General features: G+C 36.1%; 1 protein-coding gene across 1 annotated transcript in view; it reads left to right on the top strand.

Moving 5' to 3' along the window:
• The window catches only part of Eea1 (early endosome antigen 1), a 199,222-nt gene that overhangs the window by 178,425 nt on the left and 6,818 nt on the right, over positions 1-13,979 (top strand). The window contains exons 19-25 of the mRNA XM_013518252.1: positions 1,736-2,066; positions 3,910-4,011; positions 5,488-5,682; positions 8,079-8,261; positions 12,361-12,546; positions 12,685-12,816; positions 13,673-13,858. Coding sequence (XP_013373706.1) covers positions 1,736-2,066; positions 3,910-4,011; positions 5,488-5,682; positions 8,079-8,261; positions 12,361-12,546; positions 12,685-12,816; positions 13,673-13,858 — 1,315 coding nt within the window. The remainder of the gene's footprint in view (positions 1-1,735; positions 2,067-3,909; positions 4,012-5,487; positions 5,683-8,078; positions 8,262-12,360; positions 12,547-12,684; positions 12,817-13,672; positions 13,859-13,979) is intronic.

Here is a 13,979-nt window from a genome sequence, read left to right as displayed (position 1 = left end):
TGTAGCCCAGGCTGGCCTTGAACTCATGGCAGTCCTCCTGCCTCAGCCTCTCAAGTGCTGAGAGTATTTAATTTTCTTTATGATTTCTTTTTTGACACACCCACATATTGAAGTTCTGTATGAAAGTGTATTGTTTTCTTTTCAAATGTTTGAGGCTCTTCTACATGTTCCTGCTTTCTAACTTAATTCTACTGTGGTCAGAAAATATGCTTGGTAAAATTCAAACTTTTGAAACTAGGTCTTTTGTGAGGTCTGGTGTGTGATTTATCTTAGGTAGTTTTCCATGTGCCACGTCTGTGTCCTACATAGTGGCTGGTCAGGTAGTTTACGATATTCCTTTGGATCCTCTTTCCTCTGATTGCTCTAGTAATTTCTGTGAAAGACATATTAAATTCTGGCTCTGATTGTCGCATTATTTCTAACTTTAGTTACTATTTATTTTTAATAAACATGTTTTACAGTGACTCTGTAAACCTTTATTTCTCTTTCATCTTCTTTGTGTCATATAATCTTAAAATTTTGTAATTATTTGGGGAAAAGTTAAGTAATACAGTGAGTAAATATAGTCCAAATTTTAGACTTGTTTTAGAGGTTTTTATTTTATTTTTTTTGTTTTGGCTAGGGATTGATCCTAGTGCTCGACCACTGAGCTACACTCGCAGCCCCTGACAGAACGTTTAACCACATATAAATGGTAAAATGATAATAATATACTTTCTGTTTAGACCTTTAGAATCAGGGTGGTGTACTGTGCTATGAACCTGCTGAACTTCAGCATCTTTTTTCTTTTTTTAGCACAGTCCCATAAATACACAGTCCCATGTATTTGGAACTAAAACTTGGAAAATTTCAAGATAGAAATAAGGTTGTCATACTGTGTTAATAGTCAATTTTGGGTGACTTGTATGTCTTTAAACAACCTTTTAACATGTTGTTGAGTTTATACAGTGTATAAGTGTATGCTGATTGGAAATAGTGTGCAGTCTAGAAATATTGTTACTTTGCATCTGGTTTTGACATTAAAATGGTTAATTTTTAATGTATGTTTCTTTACTGAGTAATATGCATAGTTTAATTTTTTGTGAAAACAAAAAGTCTGTATTTTAACTTTCTTGAAGCTGTATCTTCCTCATTCTTATAGCTTATTCGTTCAGTTACATAAAACAAATATCAAAGGACAAGTGATAAAAGAAATCACAGATAATCTGCTATACTTTAGAAAAAAAACAGATCATTTGCCTTTCCTCTATTTTTGAAATACATTTTATTTTCTTGTTTTTTCGTAGCTTAACCTTACATGTTTTAATGTATAAGACCTACCAAGTACATAACATATTGCATGTTTTCAAGGAAGGAGCAGAGTTCTTTTTATGGTTGGAAACTAACATACTGAATCAGTTATTTTGGATTCATGTAATATCTCTTCTGGCTGTTGTAGCCCCTCATCCTGCAATATTGTTTTATTTGAGGATCTGTTATCATGGAAAAGACTGGATTAAGTTAGGAGGCTTAGATGGTTTTGGCTTTATAACTAACTTATTGGACTTGAAAAACATCATTTGTACCTGTTAAGTGATTTGATCAGATGTTCTAAGGCATTTTTCTGTTGTGATTTTTATGAAATTAAAGTAATTTTATTTCTGAATCATACAAACATGTTTCAAAACCCGTAATTATTTATGGTCACCTTTGAATGGTAAATGACGCATTTAAAAATGATTTCTTAACTACCTAGAGTATCCAGCACAAAATTGGATCTACAGAAAAAATCTGAAACCCTTGAAACTACTAAGCAAATGCTTACCAGACAAGAGAAAGAAAATGCTGTCCTGAAACAAGAAATTGCAAAGTTAAGTCAAGATGCAAAGATGCAGCAAGAGGAATTGAATAATAGAATTCAAACAGCAGAAACAGAACTAAAGGAAGTAAAAATGGAAAAAGAAACGCTAAAGACAGAACTTTCTACAGCAAAAGACAAGCTATCAAAAGTATCTGATTCTTTGAAAAACTCCAGAAGTGAATTTGAAAAGGAGAACCAGAAAGGAAAAGCTGCTATATTAGATTTGGTTAGTTGTTTACATTCACATTCTTTTAAAAATTAAAAAAGTTTAGTGCGGTCCATAATGGTTGTGTTCACTGTGGGGAGTTGATCATGTGCACAGTAGCAGGACCGGGGGTGTGGCTCAGTGGTAGAGCTCTTGCCCTGCATGTGCATGACACATGTTCATGCTTTTCGCTTCCCCTTTTGCTCCCTCCCTGCCCTCTCTCCATTTACTTTCTTAGCAGCAATTATTTTCTTTAAGGTAAACTGAGTTTTTTGGCTTAATTCACTGTTCACATCCTACATTAAAATATTTTAGAAGTTTTCTGAGGAAAGGACGGGGCTTGTTGAATCTGTGAAAAAGATAACACAAGATACTGTTTTGGAGACGTGTGCATGTGTGTGCATGCATATTTTCTGGAGGCCCAGGATATCTTCAGTTGAATATAATAGTCCTCCTCTATTGCTGGTCTGAGGTTAGATTTGGGTGAGACTGCAGCATATTTGTTTTGGGGAACATTTTCACAATGTGTAACTACTAGTGAGTTATTATTTACATGTTCCAAAGAAAATCTTAATTTTAATGGTGGTACTATAAGCTTTTGAATATTCCATGTTTAGAGATACCATAAAACATATTTTAAATGCAGGGAGAAAAAGTTGAGAGTCTCAGGAAATGCCTAAAGAGGAATGAATTTTTAGAAATGCTTTAATGCAAAATAACACAAAAGTAAAGCAAAAATAAAACTCCTCTCTTTATGGAGGTCAGTGAAATTGTTTAGTAGGGTAAAACATACATGAAATTAGTATGTGTTCCTTCATGTTTGGAGAAAACATTTCCAATCTGTGCACCTTCTCTCTCCAGTTATGTTTGATTATTTTTTTAATTTAGTGCTTTAACATTTTCTTTTTTTCAAATTTTCTTTTGTTTTGAGACAGTCTCTCTATGTATAGTTCACCCTGGCCTTGAACTCACTACGGAGCCCACGGTGGTCTTGATCTCGTGGCAATCCTCTTGCCTCAACTTCCCAAATGCTAGGATTACAGGCATGCACTACCATACCCAGCCCTTGTTTTTTTTTTTTTTTTTGCTTTGTTTGTTTTTTGTTTTCACGATAGGGTCTCACTGTGTAGTTCAGGCTGGCCTTAAACTCACTGTGTAGCAAGGCTGGCCTCAAACTTGTGACCCTTCTGCCTGAGCCTCTGGAGTGCTGGGATTACAGGTGTGTGTCACCATACCTGGGTTTTTTCATTTTCTTATAGCTCATGGTTCTATTTTTTGACAGGTTTATTAATTATAAATAATTATGTGACCTAAAATATGATTTCCAAAGTGTTCTAAAGTATTTATGAAATATTTTTATCACTATTGGGGATAGAACGTGGGGCTTCGCACATGCTGGGCAAGCACTCTACTACTATTTCCAGCGCTATTCTATGATAACTATTGGTTGATTAAAGAAACCATTAGCAAATGTAGCATAGTCCTGTATTTGCCTTTATTTATTTATTTATTGGTTTTTTGAGAAGTCTTACTGTGTAGTTCAGGCTGGCCATGTGCTCGCTGTGTAGCCCAGGTTGACCTCCACCTTGTGGCGATCCTCCTGCCTTAGGCTCCTGGGTGATGGGATTATAGGTACTTGCCACGTACCCGGCTTTTACTATGAAATGGGTAATCCTATTCCATTTTGATTCATCAATGACTTTAATGTATTTGTGTGTATCTTACTAAGCTTATGAAACAAACTTTTAAGGTTATTACAAATATTTTCTGTATAATATGGTTTCTCTTTTTTTTGAAGGAAAAACAATCTTTTGAGGTTATTACAAATATTTTCTATATAAAACAGTTTCTCTTTTTTTTTAAGGAAAAAACTTGCAAAGAATTAAAGCATCAACTTCAAATACAGACAGAAACCACACAGAAGGAACAGAACGAAATGAAGAAGTCACTTGAGAAAGAGAAGGAGGTAAGATTTTATCTTTTCTGTAATATAAATGCATAAAGTATAACAGGCCTTTATATTTCAAAACATTTTATCCTGATAGGTCAAAGAAAGATATAGTTCTCTGAAATGGAATGGAATGAAAAAAATCTATAATACATATGTATATATAATATATATTTATTTATTTGTATCTTACCCCTAAAATAATTTAACCTCATTTTAAATAAAAATTACAAATAAATAAATATAATTAATAACTACAGAAAACTGAGTCCATAGTACTATAATTAGATAGTCTAGGTTAAAGAACATAGTTATGATGGAAAAAAACTTCAATAGACTTTCCATAGAAATGACCTTTATATTAATGATGTATTTGATAATTACATAGATATTTCTGTTGCACATAGATATGATAGATGTTTCTGTTGCTCTCCAGCTAAAATACATAAGCAAATGAGAAAATGCTTGCGTATAATACATAGTTATTACTGTTTGAGGATGTACTTGTTAGCAGCTGCAGTCTGGGCATAACGCTTTCTAGAAATTGGAGTTGATACAGTCCTGACGCATGTTCGATGTCACTGTGTTCTGACTGCTCACTGCAACAGGACATCTGGACTGTACATGCCAGCCGTGTAAGTGGCCACATTATAGTGGCTTAGTGCCTGGACTCTGAGCCAAAATGATATAATATGGTCATGCTTATTGTTATACTTCTTGTTTTGCACAAAAATATTCGGCTGTGCATTGCAGTAAGCTGGGGCATCTGCATATAGCACCAAAAAGGTTTTGAAAAGTAGTCTAGTGTGGTCAGATGCTCCAGTGTAATTCTGGATTATTAATAAAATATACATAAATCATGAATATATGACTTGACTGGAAAGGCAGAAAATAATAGTTTTCCTTGGCCACAGAAAAGCCTTCGTGTGACTTCTGTATGAATGGAAGCATCCTAGTAGAGTGTAAAAACAACGTCGCAAAATATGTCTCAGTGAGAGTAACTGTTACGTAGTGTAATTTAGTGCCATAGACTTATACCAGAATGTTTGCTAAAAGAAATTTTATTTGTATCATACTTGAAGTAGAGCTGTTCTTTCTGATTAGCTGTGACCAAAGGCTCAGTAGCACTTGGGAATATTCTAGAAAGTGAACAGAATGTCCAGCAATATGAACTTAGATGCTGACATTCCTATTCTGTGTGATACGCAGGCTTACCGATCCAGTTCACTTACCACTCTCTCTAAATACATAACTATAAGCTAAAAAGGAAGATAGGATTAAACAAATAATGTAGGTTAATTTGCATGTCATGTAATAGGGAATGGTGCCAGTTGTGAAAGCAATGTAAATTCTGATGTATTTCTCTCTTGTTAGTTACTGATCATTTGTGACCAGCAGACCCAATAGTGTCTACCATGAGTAGTGGCTGGCATGTAGTAGGTACTCAGTAAATTTGTTTTGCATGAATAAAGGAATGCCAGAATTTTTTTTTAGGCTTCTCATCAGTTGGCTTTGGAACTCAGTTCAATTAAGGAACAAGTTACACAGGCCCAACATACTTTAAAACAAAAAGAAAAAGAACAGCAACAACTTCAAGGGAACATAAAAGAGCAAAAGCAATTGACTGAACAGAGGAAAAAGCAAATAGAAGCACTCCAAGGAGAAGTTAAGACTGCCCTTTCACAGAAGGTATTGATAACAAATGTATTTACCGTTCAGAGGAAGAAAATGTTGGCAATTAATATAATATGATTGAAACAGATGAGTTGTATCAAGAATGTTTATATGTGTTCAAAAATTTTCTAACTTACATTTGATCGAGTGATTAAATATGCCTGAATTTCCATTCACCGTGATGTCAGGGAATTCTTAAATTTCTAGTTCTGATTGTTTATCTAATAAATATGAAAGTACATTTTTGTAAAATAACATATAAGTAAACTTCATGTTAAGGCAGTTGTTCAAGCAACATTTCTAGTGTACTAGAAAAATTTTAAAGGAATTCAAAACAAATGATTTTCATTAAGGGAAAAAAATCAAGAACAAACATCACAAAGTAGGGTATATTGAAAAAATTTAATAGTGTCAGGTTCCTTTTCTTTTCGATTTTTTTTTTTTTTTTTTTAAACCAGGGTCTTTCTAAGTAGTTTGGGCTGGCCTTGAACTGACTCTGTAACCCAGGCTGGCCTCAAACCTATAGCAGTCCTCCTGCTTTAGCATCCTGAGTGCTAGGTTTATAAGCATGCTAGCTAGTAGTGTCAGATTTCTTATACTATATCTGATATTTTTAGCTACATAAGAATGGTTTCTATTTCTAATATTAAGTACAAAATTTATTATTAAGCATAAGTTACTCATTCCTAAATACAGTTTTTGTTTGTTTGTTTGTTTTCTGGTTCCGGGAATCGAACTCACGACCTTGCGCTTGCCAGGCAGGCGCTGTGCCGCTGAGCTAAATCCCCAGCCCCTTCCTAAATATGTTTTAATACTTGTATAGAACAGCAGTTGGTAAAAATTGATTGTATTTAATGTGTAATATTTAATATGAAGTATTTAGCAAATTCAGCATGTGCATATTATTTGGTCTGTGGAGAAGAATCTTTAGTGGTAGAGTATATTAACCATGTCATGCCATTATGTATCAGTTGTCATACTACTAGAGTAAAAGGAATCCAAATTAGAAAACCATCAGCATACATTGAATATTGAACAGTGTTTTATAACTATTATTCTGTATTACACAGGAGTAGTTTCCTAATAACATAAGCAAGAGTTGACTACTTTGTCCTGTGTGTTAGATATAATCAAAAATCAGAATGTAATTGTCACAACACATTATGTTGCACACTTTGATATCTTCACATACAAATATTCCTGAGATCTTCATTTTCATAGCATTATAACTTAACTAATTAAAGAATATAACTATTGCACTTTTCCTTGGTATTATATTGGTCATTAAAATTAAGATTTCATTCAGGTTTATTAGATGATACCCAAAGAACTGAAATTTAGAGACAGTGTTCTTATTGGTAGTTCATTTTTATGCGTATATGGGTACCAAAATCAGGAATATATTTCTGGACATTGAGAAGGACAGTGATTGGGAGTGTTGGGTACGTAGCCCATATTTGCTGAGATTACAGGTGTGCACCACCTTAGGGTATGACTTTCCAATCTCAAGTAGCTTATAATTTAATGAGGAAGTAAGTATGTGAAGAAGATGAAACCTGGAGGTGTGAAGATGCAGCCTTTCTAGAGAGCTCTGTGGCACTCACTGAGGTCAGCTGGAGAGCCCTGAGTAGAGGTGACCGAGATGTTACCTACCAGACTAAACTCGGAATGGGAGAGTGGGCAGGTGAAATAGAGAAAATGGAAAAGCTAGAATAAGAGGACAAGTCCCATGTAAGCTCAAGTGCTCGCCCAGTTTAGGTCCACAGACACTGTTGTTTGCAGTGTGACAGCCATGCTGCCTGCTTATGAGAACATGACCAGAATCTGTGACAGTATTAGCAGACATCCTACCAGATCGCTGGTGAGGATCCCAGCCCAGCTCCTAAAGATGTAGCCACGCTGTGCAAAGCACAAAATAGGAAAGGCACTTACTTCAGAGGCCATCATTCCCCTTCCCTGGTGGAACTATGCCCTCCCTGCTTGGACATGACCCAGAATCTATGATAATAATAGCAAAAGAATCCTGGCCCAGGAGGGCAGAGCCCAGCCCAGGCCCAGAGTCCTAACCATTTGCAGTATGCTAGGAACTTCCAGGGGAGGAGGCTGGGGATGACCACAACCAAGCACTTCCCCAGTCAGCCTTACTCACTTTGTAGCAAACTAAGGGTAGGTGGGGATGGAATAGGCTTCATAACTAAGCAGATTTCCTCTCTAACCTGAAGCTTCCAGAATTACAGAGGGCCGAGCAAGCTGGGAGAAGGAACCAGGAGCTCCAGAGATGGGGAAAAGCCTGAAAGTTAGCAGTGGAATTTAGCAGTTTTCAGAATCTTCTTAGTTGTGGAAATTTCATTTTGTATTTGTAACTGGATTTTTATGTGCACGCCATTTTAAATAAGTTCTGTATGTTTCAGGCAGAGCTTGAGAATAAACTACAGCAACAGTCAGCGCAGGCAGCCCAGGAGCTCGCGGCAGAGAAGGAGAAGGTATCAGGGTTGCAGAATACCTATGAAAAGTGCCAGGAAAATCTAAAACAGCTTCAGTCTGACTTCTATGGGAAGGAGTCTGAACTTCTAGCCACAAGGCAAGATCTTAAGGTAAAGTAAGCTGTGGTAAATCATAGGAACTCAGCAAGTTGCTTGTAGACATTCCTTAAATGATTTATTTGTGTCCTTTATGGACAAGGGAATGTTACTTTTGTGAAATATAATACTTTCTAGTACTAAATTGTTACTTTTGGATTAACATGTTTTTTAAAGGAATTATTTTTTATTATAAGGAAATACTGATGTACATAAATGTGGGCATTTTAAAATGTCATGTCTGTAATTTGGTGCATATGTTAATTGTTACACCATTCATTTATCAAAGGATTATGATGTCTTCATTTGAAAATAACCTCAAAAGTGGGCTGCTGTTAGAACTAAAGAGTTTTAAATGTAAACCACTTGTAAAAAATGTGAACAGTTTTGTTGTTGCTTGTCAAACAATACTGACTTCGTTTTCTAAATTTGTCCAGTTCCCAAGATTCCTGGAATACCTGCTGATTAAAATTAGGAGATTATAGCTCAAATTGAGTTAACTTTAATTGTCTAACAATGTATAGAAATTTTGCCCTAGGTAGTACTGTTTATTAGATAAAGCATCATATTAAATGATGGGTGTGGAAATATAAATTTTTTATATAACATTAAGATATCGATTCATTAAGGAAATGGAATGTTGGTGTTTTCTCACAAAAGATCCAGCCGGTGCCCCCTACCCTAGCCATCTTGGGGAGGTGAAATGTGCTTTTGGTTTCTTGCCTGTGTTCAAGATTTTTATTTACTTTAGGGTACATTATTGGAAAATTCTACTGAGAATCGCAGAATAGTAAAATGGTTTATAAACATAATGTATGTATTTTATTCATGGGCTCTTGTAGGGAAGGTGCCATAACGGAGGTAGCATTGGCTGGGTCCTGAAGTGTGTGTACGGTTGGATGTGCAGAGGGTACTGAGAAAGATCATTTTGCTCGGGGCATGCTGGAGAAAAGTCGCCTCTGTGGGAGTGGGCGGAGGAGGGCACAGTGAGGGACTGACTTGCTGGAGTGCTGGTCCTGTGTGGAATTTAGGCTAAAAGGTGAAGTCTAAGTTGTGAAGCATTTCAGTTGTCTGGCAAAGGCAGCTGGGTTTTATATTTGAGGAAAAAGAGTCTAGGCCGAGAGGTAAAGGGAAAACACTCTTAGGACACTTAACCTGGAGTAATTTAAAGAAGCTTGGATTGACTAGAAGAGGAGATTAGGTAAGACATATTCTCTCTTCATAAATTGAGTAATCAGAATCTAATCTGTTTGGTTAGAACTAGAACTGAAGTTACAGAAGACAGAGTAGAAGAGATTAATAGGGACAGAGGTTAAATGAAAAGGCTGAATAATAGTAATCTGCAAGGAAAGTGAGGGAGTTGGTGATGATTTGACAAAGTGTGACATTGTGTAAAACAGTTTCATGGTGTCAGTTATCTACACTTAAACATATTGTACGTAGATAAAAAAGATGAAAATTAGCAAGCAAAAATAGAAAACCATATTTATAAGAAATAAAAAATACCACTTGACATTTAGGTGGTGTTACATTGCTGTTACATTCTTCGCAGCACTTGTGCAGCGTTGCAGGCTTGTGGAGGAGTGTGGGCTTACCCTACAGGCAGCGGGGAACTGTGGGAGGAGCTCTGTGGATTTGTGTCTCAGGTGGATGGCTGGCTGCAGAGTAAGGAATGTGTGGGGAGGGGCAGGATGTAGAGGACACTTGATGTAGTTCACGTGCAAAATGATGCTGCTCCGGGCTGGTACTAACAGGATGGCGAGAGTTGGGCGAATTTGAGGATGTTTGTGTGATAGAAGAGATGAAATTTAATGATTGATGGTAAAAATCCTCTAGAAATCACTCTTCATACTGATACATCATTTACCCGGAGTATAACCTAGGAACAGGACTTACAGTTCCTAAGTGAACTTTCATTAAGTCAACAATAATTTGTAACCTGTAAGCCGCATTGTGCATCCATAATTTCATACATGAAAGAGTAATTCGAATGACAAGAAGAGAAAGCAGAGGAACAGGTCGCCGTAGCATTGTACAACCTAGAGGGCTTGGGTAAGCTGTTTTGACAGCTGTCTTTCACAGGCGAGGGTAGGCCCAGTGCTACTTCATAACGGAACCATAGTTAGATCTTAGTTCTTATTCAAAGCCCTCTCTATTTTCTTTGACCACCACTAGCCTTTTTTTGACAAAGTAAACTTTTTTATAAATTCTATATTAATGCTCCTAAAATGAGAAGTCTATGAACTACTTACAAATTTTTTTTTAAAAGTTTAAATCCTACAGAAGTTTATAAATAGCATTTATAGACCAAAAGAAAAGATAGTCATCAACCATTATTTTTCCTTAGCTGCAGTGTTGTTATGTGTTGCTTATAAAAGACAAGCAGGGATTCAGGAACTCCTCTAAGCTGGCGCCTGCTCAAGTCAAGCCTGCCTGCTGTGGGTGGACATTGAGCCTACACTTGGATGCCAGTGGATGGAAGCAGCCTGTCCTGATCTGTGCTGTTAGCCCCATCTGCTGGAGCATTTATGAAATACTTTATTGACTGGATATTTCACTTTGGCTATGCTGGATGCTAATCTTTGTTGTTAAGAGGAGGTACAAGTCGGATTTTACACTCCCAAGTGAAGTGAAAATTGTAGGGTAATAAGTTGGAAGTAAATAGAAATCTCTGTAGTCTGATACCACATCTTATGCCATCTTTTCAGACTTCAAGAAAAAGTAATAACTAAAATTCTAAACGTTTTATTTTGAAAGAAGAATGAGAAAGCTTGCTGAAAAAACAAAAAGTAAAGGCTAACACAAAACACGCAACACTTCTCTTTTGCTGGAGGACTGTAATGTGTTGGTGGAATCAGTGTCAAAGTTGGTAATTGATCCACTCAGGGATACATGCCTATTGCAGTGGTCATGGATGCATTAACGATAATTCTAGTAAAACCATGGACTAGAAGAAGGAGGTTATCCAAGGGAAGACATGCTGAATTGAACAAAGTTAACATCTACAGCAAGAAAGATAAAACAGCAATCTACAATGAGAAAGATAAAAAGAACACGTAAAATGCACGGCAGTATTCCATGGAGCAGCATAGGTGGATGCTCAGACCATCTTACACTGCCCCGTTATGTGTTAGCAGTGTGTACAGTAAACAGATAGCCGTCTGGTTAATAAAGAACTAGATGACTGGGTCTTATCTGAAAAAAAGTAAGCCTTAAGGAGTTTACTGTTCTACTGACAAGCATTAAAAAAATTTAATGTATATTAGAAATAATTCTAAATTGAGTTAATGGTTAGGGGTAAGCTTATTTATTAATGCTTTTAACATGACAAGGTGTATCATAGCGCCTACTATATATATATATATATATGCATCTGTACATACATGTATACTGTTACCTATTTTAGAATTGCTTCCTTTCATGTCTCCTGCTCTTTTCTCGAACCATACCTGTTTTCTGAGTGTGTTTTCCGTGGTTTCTATTACTACGTGATATTCTTAACACCTAGCTAGTGTTGAAGGTGTGACAAGCATTCAGTAAATAGGTTTAGATTTCCTGTAGAAGTTTTAGAATTATTTTAATATTGCTAAATATTTGATATCATTAATATTTTTCATAGGTGCGGGAGTTGATATTCCGGGTGTTTGCTGCATGAGCTCAGTGAGGTGTGACTTACTGTCTTTATATAGTACAGTTATTGGCCTCATAATGACGGTTCAGTTAGTGGCAGGCTGCACAGACAGTGGAGGTCTGCAAGGTTATCATGGAAGTGAGCTATTCCTGTTACCTAGAGTTCTGCTGAACTGTTCTTATGTTTAGGTATGTTGGACACAAACACTTAACCACTGGCTTACAGCTCCCTGTAGCATTCAGTGCAGCAGCACGCTGATAGGTTTGCGGCAGGTGTGGAGTAGGGCGGATCCTCTAGGTTTGGGTAAGTGCACTTTGTGATGGTCATGTGACGGAATCGGCAGACAGGGATGTCCAGGACTTGCCCTCATTGTCAAATGTACAGTACTGTGTCTTATTTTCCATGATCTGTATATTAGCTTTTTTTTGTTAAAGTTTGCTTGAAATGACATAATAATTAAGGAATTTTTTTTTTTTTTATAAGTCTGTAGAAGAGAAGCTTTCTCTAGCACAGGAGGACTTGATTTCAAACAGAAATCAAATTGGAAACCAAAATAAATTGATTCAAGAACTAAAGACTGCCAAAACTACCTTGGAGCAGGATTTGGCGAAGAAAGATCAGCAGTTGAAGGAACAGAGTAAAACACTTCAAGATATGCAGAAAGAGAAGGTATTTGCTTTTCTGACTTCACTTCTGAGTGTTAGAGGACCAGAGACCATCAGGGCGAGGCCCTTAGCCAGTACATGCATCGCCTTTATTCTCAAGAGCTTTAAAATTAATGTTTAATGAGTCATTATTTTTCTACAGTCAATGAAAGAAAAAGAACTAGTAAATGAAAAATCTAAATTGGCAGAGATAGAGGAAATTAAGTGTAGACAAGAAAAAGAAATCACCAAATTAACTGAAGAACTGAAGTCCCACAAACAAGAAAGTATGAAGGTATGTTAAGTCATTTTCCTCTCTTTTATGTTGTATTATTGGTCTGTAAACATACATTTTGTAGGGATTGATAGGGAACCTGCTCTACGCTAGGCCAGTTGTTTTTAACAAATTCTTGCCAGAATGCTATTTTACTCATCTATACACACATTGAAGTAATGCTACTTTTGTTTTCAGATTACTAAATTAAGCAGAGTTTAGATTTCATTGAAATGGTAGTAAAAATTGATATTCTTTAGAAAATTATGCTTGTAGATATGTAAGAATTTAAGATTTTTAAGGAATTCTGCTTTTTTCAATACTTTTCTAAAATTCTCTAGTATCTTTTTACCTTGTATCATCAGTTGAAGACTGTTTATTATTTGCTTTATAAAGTATTATTCATTTTCTTGAAAAAAGCTAGATTCCTGAGTGCTGTCATGATGCCTTTTATATCTAGTATCATGCCTAAAATTTTGCATAGTAACTTATTATATCCTCTTCGTCTGTTCCTCTGGGATGTGACTTCCTGAGAATAAGGAATGTATGTAATTCCCTGTGTCCTCAGAACATAACATGGTGTGTGATACCAAAATGATGCCCATTAAATGCTTGTTAAGTGAGAAGTGAAAAAGTAGGGAGTGGGGATTTTTTCCCATGTACTGGTAGAATCAGAACATGTGCATCCCAAATACTACTGATCTAAATGGGAACTGAGCAGGAAATAAATAATCTCCTACCTTTTAAACCAGCTGTTTACTGAATTTGAAGAATCTCACGAGGGGTAAACACATTGCTGTGGTAAATTGCATAAACTTCAGCTACCTTTTGGAATATTTACTATTAAGGTTGATTTATATCTTGGCCTTTTCAACAGGAGATAACAAATCTCAAGGATTCTAAACAGCTTTTGATTCAACAGAAGTTAGAACTTCAAGGAAAAGTAGATTCCCTGAAGGCAGCCCTTGAGCAGGAGAAGAGAAACCAGCAGATGCTGAAGGAGCAGCTGAAAAAGGAAGAAGATGAACTAAAGAAAGAATTTAGTGAGAAAGAAGCGAAACTGGTCAGTGAGTTAGTGATGGGGAAGGTGATTTGTAACAGAGGTTTAAATCAGTCCAGTGAAAGCTCTTTTCCACTTAGAAGGTACAATCGAAATGCTTTCTTTTTTTTTTTTTTTTTTTTTT

The sequence above is a fragment of the Chinchilla lanigera genome, unplaced genomic scaffold (genome assembly GCF_000276665.1).
Source record: "Chinchilla lanigera isolate Chin_1 unplaced genomic scaffold, ChiLan1.0 scaffold00004, whole genome shotgun sequence".
Classification (NCBI taxonomy): domain Eukaryota; kingdom Metazoa; phylum Chordata; class Mammalia; order Rodentia; family Chinchillidae; genus Chinchilla; species Chinchilla lanigera.
This window is presented reverse-complemented; position numbering and strand designations above follow the sequence as displayed.